The sequence below is a fragment of the Atractosteus spatula genome, chromosome 1 (assembly GCF_055471065.1).
Source record: "Atractosteus spatula isolate fAtrSpa1 chromosome 1, fAtrSpa1.hap1, whole genome shotgun sequence".
NCBI classification, from domain to species: Eukaryota; Metazoa; Chordata; class Actinopteri; order Semionotiformes; family Lepisosteidae; genus Atractosteus; species Atractosteus spatula.
The window spans coordinates 64,720,414-64,744,331 of record NC_142706.1 but is presented as its reverse complement, the minus strand read 5'-3'; the positions used below and the strand labels follow the sequence as shown (position 1 = coordinate 64,744,331).

Sequence of the window (23,918 nt, the reverse complement as noted above, 5' to 3'; positions counted from 1 at the left end):
AATCGAAAGGTGCTGTAACACGAGCCGGAAAAGTCACTGTTTCCCTCCTGCACTGTGTCAGAGCTCCAGACGTAGATCTTGACATTTTGAGAGGAAAACATCATCGAGTCACCATCCTCTCCTGCTGGGGGCTCTGCTATGAGCTAACAAGACTGGGATCTTTGTTTTTTTCTCCCACCTGGGCCACCAATGAGAGACAGAGATCTGCTCCTACGGACTGAGACCTGTCCTCTCTCCCATTCGGGACACCAATGAGAGGAGAGAGATCTGCTCTCTTATAGTGAGACCTGTCCTCTCTGCTGCTCGGTACACCAGTGAGAGGAGAGAGATCTGCTCTCTTATAGTGAGACCTGTCCTCTCTGCTGCTCGGTACACCAGTGAGAGGAGAGAGATCTGCTCTCTTATAGTGAGACCTGTCCTCTCTGCTGCTCGGTACACCAGTGAGAGGAGAGAGATCTGCTCTCTTATAGTGAGACCTGTCCTCTCTGCTGCTCGGTACACCAGTGAGAGGAGAGAGATCTGCTCCTGCAGACTGAGACCTCTCTTCTCTGCTGCTCGGTACACCAGTGAGAGGAGAGAGATCTGCTTTCTTATAGCGAGACCTTTCCTTTCTGCTGCTTGGTACACCAGTGAGAGGAGGGAGATCTGCTCCTACAGACTGAGACCTGTCCTCTCTCTTGTTCAGGACACCAATGACAGGAGAGAGATCTGCTCTCTTATAGTGAGATCGGTCCTCTCTTCTGCTCGGTATACCAGTGAGAGGAGAGAGATCTGCTCTTACAGACTGAGACCTGTCCTCTCTCCTGTTCAGGACACCAATGACAGGAGAGAGATCTGCTCTCTTATAGTGAGATCTGTCCTCTCTGCTGCTCGGCACACCAGTGAGAGGAGAGAGATCTGCTCTCTTATAGTGAAACCTGTCTTCTCTGCTGCTCGGTACACCAGTGAGAGGAGAGAGATCTGTTCTCTTATAGTGAAACCTGTCTTCTCTGTTGCTCGGTACACCAGTGAGAGGAGAGAGATCTGCTCCTGCAGACTGAGACCTGTCCTGTCTGCTGTTCGGTACACCAGTGAGAGGAGAGAGATCTGCCCTTACAGGCTGACACCTGTCCTCTCTCCCACTCAGGAGAATAGTGATGGTGGGGAGGAAGCTTTTAACTGCAGACTGTTGCTGTTGCAGAGTACAGTATGTACATTTTTGCTGATGTCGCGTTCGTCTTTCCCTGTCTTTGCCCTCTGTCTCCTAGCTGAAAACAAGTGCAATGCGTGCCAGGGCCTGGGTATCAGCCGCGTTTACCAGGGATTTAATTAGGTTCAGTGACTTTTGTTTTGCGCGAATGGAATTGGGTTGCATGTTGGCATTGGCAGCTAATTATTGTTAGGCAACTACCTCCCTGAAGACATAATACTATTCTTTTTTTTTGTTATTAAAAGGTGGTGACAACTCCACATGCCCGGGACTGTGAAGGCAGGTTATTGGCATGATGTGCTGCAGCTCTTGGAGGTGGACTATTCAGGGCTGAAATCCAGCTCCGACTGCTTATCTCTCGGGCCGACAGGCGGAGGAGCCTTCCCACTGGGAATCCGTGTGGAAGTTTGCCCAGGGAGTTAGTGTGCCGGGTTTCTCTACCTCTGCGTTTGGTGTGAATTTTCCGAGCGCCCCCTCGGCCGGCACGGTTTGCCCAAAGTCCGATTTGCATGCGCCAGCCCCATGTCACAGGGAGCGCGGGGAGCGATCCCAGCCCTGCGGAGAATCAGGTTGACCTGTTGCAGGTTATTCGGTCAGCTAGGGTGTCCTCTTAGGAAACGAAGCGTGATTCCATTTCCAAAGCTGCAGTGCTGGCGAGAGACAGCGGGGTCTCTGCCTCCGCAGGGGGTGGAAAAGCCGAGAACTTGGCCGACTCCGCTTCGTGCTCAGTCCTGACCCCTGCGGCAGGGGTGCTCGCTCTGATTTGGGACTCTTCTGGGTCTTTGATTTAATTGGACCAATTATAGTAATTGCTGAATTAAGCCAAGACAGGGTTTTTCGTTCAAGGTCTCTCTACCAATTCTAAAGCTCTTTGTAATTACTGCAGCCTCCTACTAACTCCTTGAAAGCTACCGTCCATGTTACCCTGAAGTACCGCAGCCCAGGGTTAAGGTCAGGGCTAATGTTATTTGTTTAACATGCATGGATTTTTAAAGAGTAAACTGCTTTGGTGTTCATGCTGTTTAAGGGTTGTTAGTGGTACTTTGTGAATTAGTAAGAACCCCCCGCAGGACTCTATCAGCCCTATCTTACATAAACCCCCTAACGTCTGAAATATCTTGAATATACAGAGTGGATCTCTTCTGCCTTAATGATGATGTCGACTTCATTGTGTTCAGCTGCTCTGTGTAACATCCTTAAAGGGGGACTTCTGTGCAAAGTCTTGAACTGCCATACAGCGCTTTAGAAAGTCAGGCATCTTTGCGTGATAGCCCTGTGCCCCCAAAACATCGCTATAAAGCCCCGCTGCTAGTCTCTTAACTCGGTCCTCTCAGCGTGGCCTCCTGAGCCACAGGAGATCACTTCAAGGGATCACAAGACGGGTCGCAGGCAAGAGGAGACCATTCCAACAATCTTGCCCTTTTGGTTGCTAGTAACTAATGGATCCACGGATCAGATCTGGCCGTTTCCTGCCCAGAAGAAGGCAGGGTGTTGGGTTCAGCAGCCAGGATGGGCTACTTACTTCAGACATCCACAAGAGGTTGAGATTACACTGACAGGTGTTATATTATAAGGGTGGAGTCCTGGGGGATCACACCTCTGAGTCTGGAGCAGAGCTGCGTATTGATTTATGAGATTGCTTTTGTCTCCAGCCCAGAGCTGCTGTTACAGTGCTGTGGCCGCGATGTGCTCAATATGGCGCCTTGCAGTGCCTCGCCTCCTGTACCAGCGCAGGGCTTCCTGTGTGTCAGGAGGCAACTCTTTGAGGGCTGAGGTGTGAGACAGCAGCATGGCATTGCTGGGTGTTTCACGGCACGAGATCTTTAAATGGTGACATACTGTATTCTGAGCTGCACTTTGCTCTTTGATTAATTGTTTTGCGCTGGGGAAATCTAGGGGGCTTTTGCCTGCTGGCCAGATGGCTGCGGACGGTGTTTAAGGCTCCCGGCCTGTGCTGAGGAATCAGAGTTCCCACTAATCCTCCCCCTGCGCTGTAGCCGGGGGCTCCCTGCCCTCCCGCAAACTTGATAGAGGAATTTTGCCGAGCAGCAGAAATATTTTGGGAACTCCTTAGAAACCCGTAACCAACAAATACTACCTGCACATTCATCGAGACTGAGCCCTCTGGCACTCACACACTTCCTCCTGAGCCAAGCCGTGTGCGCCACACCAAAAACATGGTTGAACACCGAAACACACGGGTGAACACCGACACACACACGTGCGCACACCAACACATGGGTGAACACCGACACACACACACACGTGCGCACACCAACACACGGGTGAACACCGACACACACGTGCGTGCACACCAGCACTCGGGTAAACACCAACACACACACACACACACACACACACACACACACACACACACACACCAACACACAGGTGAACACTGACACACACATGTGCGCGCACCAACACACGGGTGAACACCGACGCGCACACCAACACACGGGTGAACACTGACACACACACACGTGCGCACACCAACACACGGGTGAACACTGACACACACACACATGCGCACACCAGCACACGGGTGAACACCGACACACACATGTGCGTGCACACCAGCACACAGGTGAACACCGACAACACACACGTGCGTGCACACCAGCAGACGGGTGAACACCGACACACACCAACACACGGGTGAACACGACACGTGTGTGTGCACACCAGCACACAGGTGAACACCGACACACCCACGTGCGCGCACACCAGCAGACGGGCAGACCTTCCTCTTCAGACATGTGCCCATGGATGCCATCACGCAGGAGCCAGCTTGTTTGGCTGCGGGGGCCAACCTGCCCTTCTTAAAGAGCTGCCGGTGTATTTTGGGAGTGCTTTTAGTTCCATGTGAACCGCCGTGTCATCAGCACAGAAAAATGTAGTTTAAACCCTGTCATTCCAGCATTTAAAAGTGAGGATAGGGGCTTCTAAAATGCCAAAATAAACAGTTTTAGAGGAGCTGGAGGTTTATGTTTTGCGCTAATGGGTGTTTGATGAGTATTTTGGTTCTGATGGGGCTGTCAGTACGTACCTGGCTGGGGCTCTGCGGGCTGGTTTAACACCCTGTGTCCAAACCACAGAACGATGGAGACACCAAGGTGTTAGTTCAGCGCAGTCACAGGCCTTCAGTCCTTGACCTGGAGTGACACAGTATAGGATGTTGGACAGGTCTACACTGGCATCTTTTCAGGATTTCTCTCAGTTACAGTGAGGAGGGTCTATCTCTCGGCCTGTATGCTGGCAGGGCAGCGTCCAGGCGATCTTCAGGGTCACTACCTGAATGCTGGATATGGAGCTTTAGAGGTCAGTGGTGATGGTGTTTCCAGTCTGTAGAAACCAGTGTTTTCAGGGTGGCCTGGAAGACCCTAAACTCGCAGGGCAGCAATGGAGACCATATAGTTGGGAACAGTCGGATGGGAAAGAGGAAGAGATTTTCAGAGATTATCTTGCAGTTGTGCGTGACTCTGGGTAGTTGAACACCTTTCTTTGGTCTTCAGCTGTTGTAGATTTTGAGACACCTGGAAAGCCTGTTGGATTCCAGCCCAGGAGGTCTGGAGTTTGGCACCTGTGTTATATAAGGTTACAAATGGCACATCTGGCACATCGGAGCAGGAGCAGGGAGATGATACCTCATTCTGCAGAGGGAGGGAGAAGAGCTTTTGCCATGAGAGGAGCCCAAGGACAGAACAAGTCAGTCTTAGCAGGATTCCTTCCTTGCTGAATATCACTCTGGAACAGCACTTGATCAGAGCTGTACGTCACAGTCCACATCAACTCCTTAGAAAGAATTACAAAGGCTTGTTTTGTGAAGGAATTTTTTTTCTGTTAATTTATTGCAGTTGTGCTGCATCGTGTGAGAATTTACTTGTCAAAACCCAATTTGCATGTGATCTGGACCAGTTGTGATGAGACTGCCGCCCACTCTCTCTCTCGTGTTCCCACAGAGCGCTGACTAGTCAGTGCAGGTGCTGTTCGTCTGTGTTATTAATTTGAATTTAATCTCAAACTCACTTATTATTAAGTCAGTGAAGGGTCTGATTGTGTAACAGAGGGCTCTGCTGGGACAAAAACGAGCAGGCACGTAGGTCACCAGGATCAGGATTGGGAACCACTGGTTGAGCCGGCCAGTTGTGACCCCTTCTCCATGCCTTTATCCGGCAGTGATGTGAACCCTTAAATCCCACCAGAGCCCTGTCTGCTCTGACCCGGACAAGCCGAACTGCTACATCATTCTTGTATCTCAGGCAACAGGGGAACTAAACAGGCCATCACCCTCCCCTTGCACCCCCTACCTGCCCCACACTTTCCTTGCCCCCCCCTGCCCCCCCGCCTTGTGGAGACTGGTCTGTCAGCACTGCTGCCAGAGTGCAGGAAGGCCCGGGTGAGATCAGGACTCGTTCCCCATGAGTCAGCTTCAGGAGAGGCAGGAGGTGTGACTAGGTGTGACCCCTTTTCACAAAGCGCAAGTGATGTCGGGGCATGAAAGTTGAAAAGGTGGCCGAATAGCCGAAAAAAAAATAAAAACAAAGGTGCATATTTTTGGCTTCAAAGAACATAAGAAAGGTTACAAAAGCCAGGACGCCCTTCAGCCTCTCCAGCTAATTACACTGCAGGTAGCTGATCTCATCCAGCTGTTTCTTGAAGGAAACCAGAGTACCAGTACCACACAAACTTTCAGATAAAGACATTCCTCCGTTTCCCAGTTTGAAACGCACGTCTCAGCACATACAGTGCAGTCCATAAGTATTTGGACAGTGACACAATTTTTGCTGTTTTGAGTCTGTACTCTAGCACGTTGGATTTTAAGTGAAACAATGAGTATGAGGTTAAAGTGCAGGATGTCAGCTTTAATTCAAGAGTATTTACGTCTATATTGATTGGGTGAACCATATAGGAATCACAGCCCTTTTCATACATAGTCCTCCCATTTTATGGGACCAAAAGTAATTGGACACATTAACATGATCTTGTTTGCACATCCTTTGCAACTGCCTGAAGTCTGTGACCCATAGACATCACCAGACGTTGGGTTTCTTTCCTGGTGATGCTCTGCCTGGCCTGTAATTCAGCCCATTTTCAGTACCTGCTTGTTTTGGGGGATTTTTGCTTTCAGTCTTGTCTTCAGTAAGTGAAACGCATGCTCAATGGGATTCAGGTGATTGGCTTGGCCAGTCAAAAACATTCCACTTTTTGGCCCTGAAAAACTCCATAGTTGCTTTAGCAGTATGTCTGGGGTCATTGTCCTGCTGCATGGTGAAGCGCCGTCCAGTGAGTTTTGAAGCATTTGGTTGAATCTGAGCAGATAAGGTGCTTCTGTACACTTCAGAACTCATCCTGCTGCGGCCGTCTGCAGTCACATCATCAATAAAGACAAGTGAGCCAGTTCCACTGGCAAACATACATCCCCAAGCCATGACACTGCCTTCACCATGTTTCACAGATGAGGTGGTATGCTTTGGATCATGAGCGGGTCTATTTTTTCTCCTTCCATCACTCTGGTACAGGTTAATCTTTGTCTCATCTGTCCATAAGGCTTTGTCCCAGAACTCTAGAGGCTTTTTATGTACTTTTTAGCAAACTGTTACCTGGCCTTTCTGTGGCCTTTCTTACCAGTGGTTTGCATCTTGTGTTGAACCCCCTGAGGTTATGCTGGTGTATTCTTCTCTTTACGGTAGTCTTTGGCACATCTATGCCTACATCCTTGAGAGTGTTCCTGATCTGTTCAACAGTCGTTTTTTCTTCACGATTAAAAGTATTCTTCGGTCATCCACTACTGTGGTCTTCCGTGGTCCACCAGGTTGTTTGCTATTGCTAAGCTCACCAGTGCGTTCTTATTCTTAACAATGTACCAAACAGTTTATTTTGAGACACCTAATGTTTTGGCTATGTCTCTGACTGGTTTATTCTGATTTTTCAGCCTCATGATGGTCCGCTTTAAAGGCATTAACAGGTCTTTGGTCCTCGTGTTTCGAGACAACTTCAACAGACTCCAGACACAAATGCCACACAAAGAATCGACTGTAGACCTTTTGTTAGCTCTCTTGTGCATGAGCTAATGATGCAACAACACACAGCTGGCCAAGAAACAACTGAGCAGCCAACTGTCCAATTACTTTTGGTCCCCTGAAATGGGAGGACTATGTATAAAAAGGGGGCTGTGATTCCTATAGGGTTCACCCAGTATAGATGTAAATACCCTTGAATCAAAGCTGACATTCTGCACTTTAACCTCATACCCATTGTTTCATTTCCAATCCAATGTGCTGGAGTACAGAGCCAAAACAACAAAAATTGTGTCACTGTCCAAATACTTACAGACTGCACTGAATATATAGAATAGGACAGGGTGAGATGCTTGTGTCTTGTGGGGTTAAAAGGTGACCAAAGGTGGGTGCTGCATATTGGTGACGGAGGTGGGGGGGGGGGTTCCCATTACCTGTAAAGTGCTATATAAGTGTACGGGCACAAAAACTCCACCAACATAAGTCTCAGTCCTGGTGTCGGGCAGGCTGGGGTCAGGGTATTTTACTGCAGTTGTACTCTGCCTCACATTTACGTGCAGACACCCCGCTGGCCCGTGTGTGTAAAATGTTTTTCTCGGCACTGTTTCCATTGGCTTGCTGAGTAAATTGAAAGCTATTTCATTGAGAGTGAGAAGTGCTCGCCGGGGCACGCACACCCGCACTGGCCATCTGTGGGTCCTCACGCGCTCGCCGAGGGCCAGACCTCCAGCAAGCAAACCAGCAGCAGCAGGGGGAAAAAAAAAAAAGAGACTCCTTGTTTCTGAACTTGCCTGATTTTTGTTGAATTTTCCACTCGGTGCAATAAGAGTTCAAATTGGTCGGGCTGCAGTGGCCGCGGTATGGAATTAATAAAGCAGGCATTCGCTCGTTGTCATTCTGCACAGAGCGGGCTGTGCGTTTGTGTTTGTTTACCCTTCTCGTCCTCCCTCTCTGTGTGTGTTTTTTTTTTGCAGCCGAGCGCGAGCTCTGATCCCTTCATTAGGGACCTGGATTGCGGTCTTTGAAATGGCAGCCGGTCCGTTGCGCGCTTTATTAAGACTCTCTGGAGCGTGCAGCCCGGCGAGTCCCTGCCTCTCTGCAGGCCCGGATCCCACGCTGGGCTGCCGCCTCGGCTCCACGCGCCCTCCGTGGACCGAAGGGAATCTTACCTACCCCAGGCACGTACCTCCCCCAACCCCCCCCCCCCCGCTCAGCCGCTGGGCTCTGCGCGCTAGGAGCCGTGGGAGGAACCTGTCCCAGGAAAGGGAGTCGGGGTGAGGGAAGGAGGGGGGCAGTTGTTCTCCCCCCCGGGCAACGTTGCCCCTTTGACGCGCGGCGAATGCTAGAAATAAACAGGAATGCCAAAAATTGTAAACGGCTCTTCGGATTTTTTCCATTGCCGACTGCTTTGTGTTAGCACGCGGAAATCTCGGGGTAATTAAAGCAGCATGTGGAGGGCCGAAGCACCAGGCCTGGAGAGGTGTGGAGGCGTTTTGGGGGGGGGGGCAGCCGCGGGCCCTGGGGTGCCAGAGGTGACCCCGGCACCCGTCTCCAGGGGGCGACCCACCCGAGTCGCATGCGTGGCAGCAGGTCTGGTTTCGGAAGGACAACGAGCTGCCGCGCAGGAAGATGGTAGACCTTCACTCCTGCCATCCAGCAGCTGCTGAATCGAGCAACTTGGAATTCTGGAAGCCGCTCTTGCGGTTAACGGATTCTCCTTCCCCTCCTGTGAAGCATTTTAAAATCCCGTCTGCGTGGCGCGGCCCCGCCCGCAGGGAGCTGCGTAGGCCTGGCGGTGGCGCAGGGCAGGTTCGGCAGAGCTTTCTGAGTTTCACTCGGGATAGTCGAGGGATTTAGGCCACGTCTGTAATCCCAGATTTCTTGTCTGTCAGCCACAGACAGACGCATCGAAAGACATCGTATCCATATATATTCATGTAATGTCACAGCTGGTCTTAAAATGAAAAAGGAAAAGAAACATGCTTGTATTAAAAGATAAACAATTTTTTCCCTGGAGTTTTCGGAGTTCTCGACGCTGGTGTGTTGGCACGTGCCCACCCCAAGATGTGTGTTCTCACCTGTCCGGGCCGGCGCCCCCCACTGTGTGCCCGTGCTGGAGGGCTGGCAGGAGTGGCGGGGGAGGGCTGGGTAACGTGGCTCTCTCAGAGAGATCTGCTGGGCAGTGGCGACCAGGTGCGCTCGCACAGGGCACGGGGCAGGACACTGCGTGGTGACTCAGTCCTGGTCACCAGAGATGCTGCCGTGGGCAGAATCCATCTGAGAGGCTGCCTCCGCATCTCATTCCCAGAATTCCTCAATTGCAGACCTTTTTAAAATTGGGGGTCTAGAGGACAGGTTGTCATTGTTGTATTGTGAAAGACACCTGTGTTTATTTGCAAAGGTATCCTCAGCTCTCCGTGGTTTTATATCTGAAAGCGTATCTATTGAATGAATTTAACCGTCCCTCTTTTTAACTCCTCTGATCAGCATCGGTCAGTGGAGCAGCTCTGGGGGACGGGACCTGCTCAGCCCCAGAGCAGATTGACTAGAGCTGATGCTGCTGGGAAGCCCTGATGTGCTGTTTTTTCAGTCACATTACCTCGCCGCAGCCGGGTCCTGCTCTGTGCCCGCGAGGCGGTGGTGCCAGCTGGGTGGGATTTTGGAGCGGAGCTGCACTGCCGCAAAAACCGAAATGGTAACCAGAGGGGCACGCCGCGACTTGTTTTGGCGTCGGAATAAGTGGCAGCAGCATCGCGGTGCCTCCCCGACACCTGAAACCGGCAGTAAGACGGGTAGTTAAGGCCGCGGTGCCCGTGCCGCGTGCAGCTGTGTAAGGTATGGCGCGGTGCAGAGCGATGAGCGAGCCCCGGGTCCGGCAGTTGCGCCGGGGTGCGTTTTGGCACGGAGGCCGCCGTTCGGTTCTGCCCCGCGCGGCCCTCAGGTGTGGCGGCCCACAGCAGGTGCGTCGTTCGCAAGCTGTGACTCATCCCTGCGGGCGGGCTCTGCCGCCAGGCCTGCGCTCACTGGGGGGCCCGGGGCAACCTTTCTGAAGGCGCTTGTCTCCCCCAAGCAGAGCCGCGTCCTTCTAATAACGACGAGCACGGCGGCGGCGTGCGGGTGCAGCGCTGTTCAGAACGACTTGTGGGCTGCCCCCTGTCGCGCCAGGCCGTGGGCAGACAGGGAGTTCCTAAGCTCTCTGCCCGACAGGCGACAGTCCAGCAGAGATGTTTGCGAAGAGTCCAGCTGCAAGCGCAGGAGGTAACGGCCCTTCGGGAATATCGGCACAGTGGGCGTCGCTGCTCCGAAACCTTTGCTTTCGGCCCTTTTCTTTCGCCTCCTCAGCAACGGTTTGCGAGCAGCTCCGCGCCCACTGATACCGGTTTTTGTGAAGACATGCATCTTGCTGATCTTGACAAAGGTTAATAGCAGTGTTAAGTTCGTGTTTTCCTTTCTTTGGTGATATAGAAGAAAATTCATCTTCAGCAGCACCTTCACTCCTCTTCGTGAGTTGAACCTCTATCCTGGACTTCTGGCCAGGAATGTCAAGACCAGGAGCGCTTAGATTGGATAGAGGCAGGCAGCCAGCACAAATCTGAGTTCATTTCAGGTCTAACAGGATGACGTTGCTTCTACAAATTGCACTGATGAATAGCAAAACAAATATGTGTAATTGCTTTTATTATTCTTTTTTTTTGGTGGGGGAGGCGAACAGTCGGGTCAGACATCGCTTGTGCAGCGTGTGAACCGAAGGATTAGACACTGGTTTTGGGGCTCCCCAAGGGGTGACTTCGTTCGAGTAGGCTGCGGGGTAGTGGGGGGGGGGAGGCCACCGCGTGTCCTTCGAAAATGTAACCAGATCACAAAATGGCAACCTGAGCTCCGGCACAGTAAGTGTACGATGTCCTGCTCAGCGGCCGCTGACACCGGGCGCTCTGGTGCTGGCTTGCACGTTGAAAGCCCTGAGGCTGTAGTAGCTGGGGCGGCTGGTAAAACAGCATAAAGCTGTACAGCATCTCATTTCCTGCCCCAGACTGCGACTCGCGACCCAGCCTCGGCAGCCCGGCGGACAGGAGAGGTCCCGCCGTGTGCCGGAACCCTCCCGCCTTTTGTGGAAGACGAGCGGAGGGGCTCTTGCGACATGTGCCGAGCTGGTTTTTCCCAGTTTTCCCAACTCTTCCTCTCGTGAGCGGGCTGCTGGGAAGCAGACACGGGCATGGCGGACAGCTGAGGCGAGGTGGCCAGGCCAGGCCTGGGTGCGGACGCCCGGGGGAAGACAGGGAGAGGGGAGTTGACGTCACTGCAGAGGAACTCGTGTCTCTGCCTGGTCTTGTTGATGTTTGTGCATTCCTAGACACAGAGGAGGTTCCTCTGACCTTTAGACAGAATTTTCTATCTTGCCTGCTGTCCAGGCTTCCACCGATTTCCTTTTTGTGCACTGAAGTGACGATGAAGCTTTGGGGGGTTGTAGCCATCTCCGTCATTATTTCATCATAAAGGGACATGTTGCAACCAGCTTCCTGAGTTCCTAAGCAGGAATATAATTAAACAAATATTAGACATCCTCTTTTCATGACTGATATCCTAAGTAATTGGGTAATTGGGTCTTTTTTAGTTGCGAGTTCCTTTACAAATCTTCATTCTTCCCCCACAGTTTTATTAAGTATTTGTAAATGCCGGAAGTGCAATTTTATGTTTGTACCCATGACTTATAAGCCTTGTGTGATTTTGGTTTTTTTACTGACACAGTGATTGAGTGGCACACTGACTGACTGGTTGAATCTCTAAACTGCTGGTCTCTCTGCCTGTGTGTGTCAGTCTGAGGGTCTGTCTGTCTCTCTGCCTGTGTGTGTCAGTCTGAGGGTCTGTCTGTCTCTCTGCCTGTGTGTGTCAGTCTGTGGGTCTGTCTGTCTCTCTGCCTGTGTGCGTCAGTCTGAGGGTCTGTCTGTCTCTCTGCCTGTGTGCGTCAGTCTGAGGGGCTGCCTGTCTCTCTGCCTGTGTGCGTCAGTCTGAGGGGCTGCCTGTCTCTCTGCCTGTGTGTGTCAGTCTGAGGGTCTGTCTCTCTGCCTGTGTGTGTCAGTCTGAGGGTCTGTCTGCCTCTCTGCCTGTGTGCGTCAGTCTGAGGGTCTGTCTCTCTGCCTGTGTGTGTCAGTCTGAGGGTCTGTCTGTCTCTCTGCCTGTGTGTGTCAGTCTGAGGGGCTGCCTGTCTCTCTGCCTGTGTGCGTCAGTCTGAGGGGCTGCCTGTCTCTCTGCCTGTGTGCGTCAGTCTGTGGGTCTGTCTGTCTCTCTGCCTGTGTGCGTCAGTCTGAGGGGCTGTCTGTCTCTCTGCCTGTGTGCGTCAGTCTGTGGGTCTGTCTGTCTCTCTGCCTGTGTGCGTCAGTCTGAGGGTCTGTCTGTCTCTCTGCCTGTGTGCGTCAGTCTGTGGGTCTGTCTGTCTCTCTGCCTGTGTGCGTCAGTCTGAGGGTCTGTCTGTCTCTCTGCCTGTGTGCGTCAGTCTGAGGGTCTGCCTGTCTCTCTGCCTGTGTGCGTCCGTCTGTGGGTCTGTCTATCTCTCTGCCTGTGTGCGTCAATTTGAGGGGCTGCCTGTCTCACTGCCTGTCTGGCTGTTTGTGCCCCTCAGGTCCTGGAGTACGTGGGCAAGGGGAAGAGTATAATGGATGTGGGACTGGCCCAGGCTCGCTACCCTCTCAGCACCCGCAGCCATTATTTTGAGGTGGAGATTGCGGACGCAGGGGAGAAGTGCTACATCGCCCTGGGGCTGGCTCGGCGGGTGAGTGCCTGTTATCGTCATCCTTATCCTTGTTGCCGTTTCTCCTAAGATAGTCTCTCAGCCCACATTTTTACCTCTCTCTCGTCACTCCTAAAGCTAAGTTTGACGGTTTAAATTCTTCAAATAGCTCTGCCGAACATGAGACCAGTGTTTTCCTGAGGCTCCTGCAAGAATGCAGCACTTGAAGTACAAAATAAGGTTCTAACCAGCTGAGCGCTTGGCTGTCATTTGAGAAAACAGTGGTAGGTCTCTGGTAAGATAGATCATAATATGTAATTTGAGTTAATTAAATACAAGCAAGAATATCTGATGTCTGTTTTTTGGTATCTGAGAAAACACAATTGTTGAAATTTGCATCTGCGGCATTGATCTGTATCAGCTTTCAACCTTTCCTGACCTTCAGCTTTTGACAAAGCGAACCCAGTGGATGAAACTAGGACCCGCAGGTACAACTGGGATAGTAGTCCTCGAGTGTGTTGAGGGCAAAGAGGAGGCGCATCCTTTACACAAAGGATGGCAGGGGTCTGGAACAGTGCCCCCTTGTGTTATTGAAGCTGGTTTGCTCAGATCCTGCAGGAAACAGCTGGCTTGTTACTGGCCAGTAAATGAGTTGTCCAGCCTCGGATGACCCCCCCTCGCGTTAGTATCCTTCCTTACAGTGCAAAGACTTGTGCGCACGCTGTCTGGACCCAGCTTCCAGTTTGCCTGCATGTTTGAGCTAAGTGAAACAACATGTGTGAGGAGCTCTGCGATCGGGACCCCTCTGCTCCGATAGCTGTCTGCTTTGATGTTCCGCAGTTGTCTATTATTATCAACGCCCCAAGCCAAGTCTGCTTACTCACTTTTTCCATTTTAAGTTATGAATGGTCCAGCCCGTAAAAAAACAATTAAAGAAATATTTGCAGGTCCAATTTGGAACCCTAATTTCTTTTTCCAAAGAATGCACACATGCGGTTTCCATTTGGATGTCAGCACTCACCGTATGGCAGGACACATGCACACGCACAGCGCGGCTGTGGGAGGCGCCGCCTCGCGGCCCGTTCCCAATTCAAGCCAGCTGAGCCGGGAGAGGAGACACTGGCGGCTGTCACGCACGGCACAGACGCCCCGCCTGCGATCCCACCTTCCTCTTTTCCACACCGTTTCCTGGGAGCACTGGCTTCTTTCCGTGCCTTTGTGGGTAACCAGGTGGCCGTGAAGCCGAGGAGGGGGGGGGGTGGGGGTTGTTATGGAGGCAGATTGCTGTGCTTGAACAGTTCATTCAGTTTGTTTCTGAAATGAATCTAGAAATGTTCAAATCAATTTGGCAAGTGCCGAAGCAGGGAGCTGCATTCATGAATTCCTGTACTCTTGCATGCAGAGTCAAGGAAGAGGCAATGTGTATCGTGGAGGGCTCTCCAAGCTGCCTTCTTGAAAAGCCACCCTAACGGCTCATTTGCCTGCCCCAGGGTTTCTGACCTCTGACCTGTGTGCCGTTTACCTGTCATACAGGTGCTCAGCCACCCCCAGCCTGATCTGACCAGATCTTGTAAACGGGGCCCAGTCACTGCTGGGATGAGAGACCCCTGTAAGATTAATCAGATTGCGGCTGGAAGTGGTGGTGGAGGCCAGTAGGTGTCACTCCTTGTTCCCTCTTTCTGGATCTTGGCCTTCCCAGCAGTGCTGATCAGATGGGGTGCTGTGCTGTAGAACGTACTGTCCTCCAGATGAGACATTAAACGCTACTTGTCCTAAAAGACCCACTAACACTGTAAGTAAGGGGGAAGGGTGCTAACCTGAGGCTGAAATTTAGATCCGATAGGTTAAGCCTTATGTCAGAGCTCCCAGTGTTGGCCAAGGTGACACCAGCGTTTGCTGGTTTTCCATCCAGTTGGAGTTTGTTGCTGTAAATTGACTTTCAGTTTAAATACTAACCTGATCCAATGGACTTTTTCCTTGTTTGCAGCTCTCGAAAAGCTGACATTTTTGTGTCATTTTAGTTCCAGGACTGCAAACAATTCAGAAAGGTCTAGGTAGTACCTACCTCATCAGTTGAATTTTGGGGTCCAGTTAAATAATGGGGAGATCAGGTGGAAGAAAACATAGCAGCCGCTGCTGCCATCGCTTAGAGAGGCCTTTAGGCCTGCCAAACACTTTGGGGTCTGTGCCGTGTGAATGTAAGGGACCGGTGACTGGTCAGACGGGACGTTGTTTGATTGCTGGGATTCCTGGAAAAGAAGAGGGGTCATTATGGTTTCTCTGCCACTGCAGAGCTCAGATTCATCCATCTCCAAGCTCCTGTTGGCATGTGACTGGGCCGCGGAACAGGCTGTTCTGTTTGCTGCTGCTGCTGCTGTGGTTTTCTTCCCCAGAGGTGTTACGGTAAAGACAGAATCGGTAATTAAAAAGATTTTTCAGTTGATTACTGTTTATGTGCGCTGTGTGCGCAGTTCCACCCGGCATCACGCTGCTTTAGAGACAGCAGAGGGCACACGGAGAGGGACCTGATAATTGCGCAGAATTGGAAGAATGTGTGTTAACGGCGGCTCTCCGTCAGGAGTCCAGGAGATGCAGCACCAGGGTGAAATGACTCCCTGTTCTCAAACCTCATACGCGAGGTGTGCGGACGGAAGGAAATCGAAGCATGTTTTAGACCGTGCGATAAATCTGTGGCAGCTTCGATTAGTGCTGTCTCAAACTGGAGTGATCATGGAGTGCTTTGGTGCATCTGAAGAACCTGACATCTTCAAGTCCACTGCAGGAGGGCAATGGTGGGCAGTGGAGGGAGGCGGCAGGCACAGCTGTGTCAAGACTGTGACCCCGAGCACATAAGAGAAGATCTGCGTGAGTGGAGGACATTCGACCCGCGTTGCTCACGTAGTGGCTAATACCTGACTGATCCGAAGATCTGTCATTCCTGAAAACATCTTGAGGAATCTGTTTCAGCTTGCTCCAGCCTCTCACAACCCTTTCTGGAAAGACGTGTACCCCCGCTTAACCCTAAACGCCCTCAAGTGCAGTGCAGCGGGGCAGTGTGAGTGTGCAGCACAGCTGTGTCTTCAGTGTCCGCTCGCAACTGGGTCTAAAGCTGTCCTTTGGGATGACTTTGTCCTTACCTTTTAGGATCTGAAACTCCTGATCCTGGTCCCTTACAGTCACTTCAGTTCAGGACTAAAAGAGATTTGGTTATTTTTGACCTGTGTGCGAAAGGCACTTAGAATGCCCTAGAGCGATTGCAAGCAGGGGTGCCCGTGGCCGTTCACGGGGGGACTCAGCCTGCCTTTTTGGTGGAGTCACTCTGCGCCCCCGTCTGCTCTGTCTGAGGCTCTGTTTCGCCACAGTGTAATTTCTCTGCTCGTTTTCATGTGGCAGCGGTTCAACAGGCACAGGCTCGGGCTGCTTCCCTTTGCGCTGTTCTATTGCTTCATTGTTTTATTTAACAATGTAAAGCGATCGTTTAAATACGCAGGTTTATCATACTTTGTAAATGTTACAAAATAAGATGCCATAAAACTTTACTTCTGCATTTTTTTTTGCCTAAACACGTTTGATCACGTTTCCAGGATACAGTTGGAGTTCTGTTGCAGGCACATGGTAGCATAGTTTATACTAGACGTCTTGTAACTGCAGATTTGCCAGATTCCCCCTTTTCCCCTGTGTAATTCCATGAGATCCGAAGGGGATTCATGCAAGAATTTTGCACAGGGCCATCCAAGCATTTTTAACACTCCCACTTCCTCCTTGGGCTCTAAAGACCCCTTTAACCAAATGAGCAGTGTGTTTCAGCTCCTGGCCACATTAATAATAATAATTATAATAATCGCTTACACTTATATAGCGCTTTTCTGGACACTCAAAGCGCTTTCCAGGTAATGGGGACTCCCCTCCACCACCACCAATCTGCAGCCCCACCTGGATGATGCGACGGCAGCCATAGTGCGCCTGAACACTCACCACACACCAGCTCCCAGTGGTAAGGAGAGTAGAGTGATGAAGCCAATTTATAAATGGGGATTATTAGGAGGCCATGATTGGTAAGGGCCAATGGGAAATTTGGCCAGGACGCCGGGGATACACCCGAGAAACACTCTTTTCGAGAAACACCCTGGGATTTTTAATGACCATAGAGAGTCAGGACCTCAGTTTTACGTCTCATCCGAAGGACTGCGCCTGTTTACAGTGTAGTGTCCCCGTCACTATACTGGGGCATTAGGACCCACATGGACCGCAAGGTGAGCGCCCCCTGCTGGCCCCACTAACACCTCTTCCAACAGCAGCCTTAGTTTTTCCCTGGAGGTCTCCCATCCAGATACTGACCAGGCTCACACCTGCTGAGCTTCAGTGGGCTGCCGGTTGTGAGTTGCAGGGTGATATGGCTGCTGCCCATATTGGACAGTGCCATGTGTTATTTTGCTGAAAACTCGTTATCCCTGAAAGAAACCCTGCGGGATTAATCCGTCCCTAGCAGATAAGTGCCGAGGTGTGCTCTGGGACCGCTTCCTCCCTGGAGACAGGGCCGGGACAGTTGCTAGGACCCGGGTGAGCGTACAAAGCCACGATGGTGGCCGGGGCGTGAGCGCTCAAGGCTGATGCAGTGGCTCTTATCTGCGTCTGCTTTCCTGTTCGCCTCTCCCACCTCGCCAGTGCTCCCCGCGGCTGGAGAGATTCCCGGTCTCGATGCGACACCCTGCTGCAGGAGCTGTGGACAGCCCGCAGGCTCCCAGCTGTGCTCCCGTCAGCACGCGCCCTGCTGTCCGGCTTTTCTCATCCTCTCTGCAACACGGCAGCTGGCTGTGTGGGTGTACTTGTTGCAGAGCTGCCATCGCGCAGGAGCACGTTGTGTTTCCAGCATCAGTCGATAATAACCTTTCAGAGGACCTAAATCCGACACTTGAATCATGGGCTGCCTGTTGGTTGGCACTACTGCCCCAGAGCTCCAGGGCCCTGGGTCCGAGTCCCTGGTTTCCTCTCTGCAGGCATGCAGCCTTGTCTGGTTGACACCTCTGTCTTAATGCCCATGATAAAAGCTTCTGGGTTTGCCCAGAGTGGCAGGCCTTTGGTGCATCTCTGGCTGTGAGACTCCGCAGATCTGCAGGCATGGGATATATGATTGTCTGATCTCTTCATACAGCACCACAGTGCTGTAGAATCACAGTGCCCTGTGATTGTTGTTGGGTTTTTTTCCAGCTTGTGGCACCGGGACATAAACCACTGTGCACCTGAATGTCAGGGGCTTTGAATTCTGAGAAAAGACAGGCTGCAGGCAAGCTGTGTCTGCCCTGTTCTGGCTGCTCCTAGTTCAGTGACCCCAAGTGGGAGATCGAAGCCCAGCTAGGACCCCAGGGTAGCGGTGGGATCACTTTTGCTTTCCGTGCGGCCCCTGTGCGCGTGTGGACTTTGCCAGCGTGTGGAAATGCGGGTTTGCTCGAGTCACAGCGATAACAGCGCCTGCAGGATCAGACAGGGCTCCCCCACGGCCAGGAGGCACCTCCTCCTGCGCACTTTCTGGGAAACGGGGCTGCTTCGGAGCTACGGCTTTTAATCCTGAGACAAACGCCTTTTCCATTTGTTTATTCAGTCGGCCGCTCGCTCATTCTCTAGCAGCTTTTGTTGATGTGGGCTTGCAGCTGATTCAGTGTGTGACCCGAAAGAGGAAAACAAGCAAGAAGGAAGCGCCTGAGTGCTCTCCTTCTGCACTGAATGAACCGTCTGTAATTTAGCTCTCTGAGATGATGACTAACCCCTCCCCCGCCCCCCAGCCAATTAAGGCAAAATAAACAGAGTCGGGATTCTGAATGGGATCTTGAGCAAACCGCTGCAGGCGCCTTCAATCAGCCATTGCCTTTTCGCTGCCCACTCATCTGCAATTAGCAGTTTTCTTCATTGGTAGAATGAGTTCCGGATGTCAGAGCGGTGGAGCACCGCAATCATTCCTCAAACCGAGAGATGCTGAAAAACAGGGAGAGGAAGGCCCAGAAACTAAAGAAAATTACAGAGCAAAGGATGCCGATAAATTTTGGTATGAAACGTGATGCAGTGAACGTATTACGGACAATCGGTGTGACCTCCCTGAGGACTGACACAATTCTGGCTGACGCTCAGACCTGATCAGCCTCCGGACAGGCCGCTGTGGGGCGTTCTGCCAGGTGTGACCAGTCTTCTATTGATGGTATTAATGCAAGGGTCTCACCAATGTTCTGTTAGACTGTGTTTTCACGAACATTGATTTCTTGCATTTCTGTTATTGTTAGTCCCGCAGCTGTGTGCTCTGGGACTTTGTTGATGTATTGCTGTGTAGTAAGGTAGCCCTCTGTCTACACCTGCACCTGTGGTATTAAAGGAGATTCCTGTCCACATTGTCATGTTTCCGCCACCCCACCAAACAGCTCACACAACAGAGCAGTAAGGGCAATGCCCCTCCCACACTCTCATCCATCTGCCTGTACATGAAACACTCCAGCTCAGCTCTTCTCTGATCCTCAGACATGCATCATCTGTCAACGTTGCCCTTGAACAGTTTCTGTGCAGATCATTTCCAGGTAGTCGGTGAGCTGCAGTCACTCCTGATGCTCTCAAAGTACTGCCCAGGCATTTCTCATCCAGCAGCCGCTACCTTCTGGGAAGTGAGATGGCCTTGCTGAGATTCATCAAGGGGCAGTGCCCCGTTGAGTCCGAAGAAAAGGTGTGGGGCAGCATGTTTTATCACGCAGAGCAGAAAGTCCGTCTTAAACGGGCTCTTCTTAGCACAAATCATAACTGCTTATGCAAAGACTCACATGGCTTCGGTGGTGCTGTGACCCTGCAATGACACTGCACTCTTTTATGTGCTTTTTGTTCCTGGCTGGTGTGCGGAGTAGTGGAACAGGAGAAACCCTGCTCGAGTGGGGTATCGGACAAAAGAATGAGAGGATACTGGGTCTTTAAAAAGAGAATTACCTGTTGACACTGCGCTGTAAGCCCTGCCAGAGGTTGCACAATGCAATATGTTAAACCTGAGCTCCTAGTATTAACTCGTTTCACATAATTGGTTTTTTCGTGCCCTCAGGTAAGATATTTTGTAGAACAGCGGAGCGCATTAGAGGGTTGTTATTTCATAACTGTTTATTTTTTTTAAGCGAGGTAGGTCTGTGGTTGCACTGGGGTTGTAAATCAGTCAAAATGGCAGTTCTGAGGTTACCCCCCTCTAATTAGATACAGAGCAAATCAAAAAGCTTTCTTCTGGGGGGGGTGAGAGGGTTGATCTGTGTTTCCTTTCTGTTGCGAGAAACTGCGTCATTCCAGGTTGTTTTGGAAAAAAGAAAAAATCAGCTTTTGAAACAGAAAGCAGTAAGTGGCTGGGTTAGACTTTCCTAGGGCTAATTTGTCTTGGCCTCCTTCCTGTAGGGCCTGAGCAGTGATACTGAAGAAGAGCTGTGAGCCCCTGTCTCACTATTCAGTTCACTGACCTGTATCTCTGTCGATATCCTTCTGTCCACTGAGAGACGCCTGTATCTCTGTCAGTATCCTTCTGTCCACTGAGAGACGCCTGTATCTCTGTCAGTATCCTTCTGTCCACTGAGAGACGCCTGTATCTCTGTCAGTATCCTTCTGTCCACTGAGAGACGCCTGTATCTCTGTCAGTATCCTTCTGTCCACTGAGAGACGCCTGTATCTCTGTCAGTATCCTTCTGTCCACTGAGAGATGCCTGTATCTCTGTCAGTATCCTTCTGTCCACTGAGAGACGCCTGTAGCTCTGTCAGTATCCTTCTGTCCACTGAGAGACGCCTGTATCTCTGTCAGTATCCTTCTGTCCACTGAGAGACGCCTGTATCTCTGTCAGTATCCTTCTGTCCACTGAGAGACGCCTGTAGCTCTGTCAGTATCCTTCTGTCCACTGAGAGACGCCTGTATCTCTGTCAGTATCCTTCTGTCCACTGAGAGACGCCTGTATCTCTGTCAGTATCCTTCTGTCCACTGAGAGACGCCTGTATCTCTGTCAGTATCCTTCTGTCCACTGAGAGACGCCTGTATCTCTGTCAGTATCCTTCTGTCCACTGAGAGACGCCTGTATCTCTGTCAGTATCCTTCTGTCCACTGAGAGACGCCTGTATCTCTGTCAGTATCCTTCTGTCCACTGAGAGACGCCTGTAGCTCTGTCAGTATCCTCCTGTCCTCTGAGAGAGGCCTGTATCAGAAGGACTCTGTTCTTTGTTGTCTTTTTGTCATGAATAGCTGTTTGATTTTCCCCATTCTGAAGCCTGAATCTATTCTTAGAGTGTTTTGTGCAAGACAGTAAAAAAAAAAAATGCAAGAGTGAAACATGAGAGAAGATGAGTTCACACCAGAGAGTTTAATTAAAATGGTAGGTGTGAGTTTCAGGATTACGACATGCTTTTAGCTCGTCAACCCTGAGTCATCCCGATCTGATCAGATTGTGGCCAGCTGTTTGGTCTGGTGTTGCCGGGCGAGGCTACACTATTCTGCCATGTGAGCCGAGAAAGGTACAGTGTCCTTGCAGTGTGGCAGCAGGCCGCCCTCGTTCGCGTTCCAGGTCACAAGAGGAAGACGAAGGAGATGAAGGTGTTTAAAGAAAAGCATGTGCAGTGTTTCCTGTTTCTTTCCAGATCTGCTCTTCTGTTCATAACCCAGTCCCCTCCTGAACTACCCTATTCACTGAAGCGCTGTCTTTTCCACTGGTGTAAAGAGCTTATTTCTTCTGTGCCTCCCTCTTAAGTGGATTTGAAGGGTTGAATAGGATTTGGAATAAGAATTTGCGTAGGAGCCGAGAATGGGAAATAGCCACAACAAGTTAAGAGATTGATTGTGAATTCTGTGTTGTGTTGTTATATGCCCGAGCCCCCAGGCTATTTGATGTGTCAGTTCATTCGTTGTGCATGAATTCCTTGTGTGTGTTTTTCTAACCAGATTTAAAAATATCTTTTTCTTTTCATTTGCAGGACTATCCCAAAAACCGCCACCCTGGGTGGAGCCGTGGATCAGTGGCCTACCACGCAGGTGAGTGTGTTTGTCTGCGCAGAGTGAGGTTGGCACACACTGCCACGGCAGGACAGTTAGACCCAGGTCAGGCTCTGTCCTGACATGAGCTGGAGTGTGATTCCTGCAGGGTGTTCTCTGTGGCTGGACAGTTAGACCCAGATCAGGCTCTGTCCTGACATGAGCTGGAGTGTGATTCCTGCAGGGTGTTCTCTGTGGCTGGACAGTTAGGTCCAGATCAGGCTCTGTCCTGACATGAGCTGGAGTGTGATTCCTGCAGGGTGTTCTCTGTGGCTGGACAGTTAGACCCAGATCAGACTCTGTCCTGACATGAGCTGGAGTGTGATTCCTGCAGGGTGTTCTCTGTGGCTGGACAGTTAGACCCAGATCAGACTCTGTCCTGACATGAACTGGAGTGTGATTCCTGCAGGGTGTTCTCTGTGGCTGGATAGTAAGGCCCAGGTCAGGCTCTGTCCTGACATGAGCTGGAGTGTGATTCCTGCAGGGTGTTCTCTGTGGCTGGACAGTTAGGCCCAGATCAGGCTCTGTCCTGACATGAGCTGGAGTGTGATTCCTGCAGGGTGTTCTCTGTGGCTGGATAGTAAGGCCCAGGTCAGGCTCTGTCCTGACATGAGCTGGAGTGTGATTCCTGCAGGGTGTTCTCTGTGGCTGGACAGTTAGGCCCAGATCAGGCTCTGTCCTGACATGAGCTGGAGTGTGATTCCTGCAGGGTGTTCTCTGTGGCTGGACAGTTAGGCCCAGATCAGGCTCTGTCCTGACATGAGCTGGAGTGTGATTCCTGCAGGGTGTTCTCTGTGGCTGGACAGTTAGGTCCAGATCAGGCTCTGTCCTGACATGAGCTGGAGTGTGATTCCTGCAGGGTGTTCTCTGTGGCTGGACAGTTAGGTCCAGATCAGGCTCTGTCCTGACATGAGCTGGAGTGTGATTCCTGCAGGGTGTTCTCTGTGGCTGGATAGTAAGGCCCAGGTCAGGCTCTGTCCTGACATGAGCTGGAGTGTGATTCCTGCAGGGTGTTCTCTGTGGCTGGACAGTTAGGCCCAGATCAGGCTCTGTCCTGACATGAGCTGGAGTGTGATTCCTGCAGGGTGTTCTCTGTGGCTGGATAGTAAGGCCCAGGTCAGGCTCTGTCCTGACATGAGCTGGAGTGTGATTCCTGCAGGGTGTTCTCTGTGGCTGGATAGTAAGGCCCAGGTCAGGCTCTGTCCTGACATGAGCTGGAGTGTGATTCCTGCAGGGTGTTCTCTGTGGCTGGATAGTAAGGCCCAGGTCAGGCTCTGTCCTGACATGAGCTGGAGTGTGATTCCTGCAGGGTGTTCTCTGTGGCTGGACAGTTAGGCCCAGATCAGGCTCTGTCCTGACATGAGCTGGAGTGTGATTCCTGCAGGGTGTTCTCTGTGGCTGGACAGTTAGGCCCAGATCAGGCTCTGTCCTGACATGAGCTGGAGTGTGATTCCTGCAGGGTGTTCTCTGTGGCTGGATAGTAAGGCCCAGATCAGACTCTGTCCTGACATGAACTGGAGTGTGATTCCTGCAGGGTGTTCTCTGTGGCTGGATAGTAAGGCCCAGATCAGGCTCTGTCCTGACATGAGCTGGAGTGTGATTCCTGCAGGGTGTTCTCTGTGGCTGGACAGTTAGGCCCAGATCAGGCTCTGTCCTGACATGAGCTGGAGTGTGATTCCTGCAGGGTGTTCTCTGTGGCTGGATAGTAAGGCCCAGGTCAGGCTCTGTCCTGACATGAGCTGGAGTGTGATTCCTGCAGGGTGTTCTCTGTGGCTGGATAGTAAGGCCCAGGTCAGGCTCTGTCCTGACATGAGCTGGAGTGTGATTCCTGCAGGGTGTTCTCTGTGGCTGGACAGTTAGGTCCAGATCAGGCTCTGTCCTGACATGAGCTGGAGTGTGATTCCTGCAGGGTGTTCTCTGTGGCTGGACAGTTAGGTCCAGATCAGGCTCTGTCCTGACATGAGCTGG

The 23,918-nt window shown here is 51.5% G+C and overlaps 1 protein-coding gene across 2 annotated transcripts in view; it reads left to right on the top strand.

Moving 5' to 3' along the window:
- spryd3 (SPRY domain containing 3) overlaps positions 1-23,918 on the top strand; it is a 49,669-nt gene that overhangs the window by 15,687 nt on the left and 10,064 nt on the right. For both annotated transcript variants that reach the window (XM_088916726.1, XM_088916735.1), the window contains exons 7-8: positions 12,827-12,976; positions 21,893-21,950. In XM_088916726.1, coding sequence (XP_088772852.1) covers positions 12,827-12,976; positions 21,893-21,950 — 208 coding nt within the window. The remainder of the gene's footprint in view (positions 1-12,826; positions 12,977-21,892; positions 21,951-23,918) is intronic.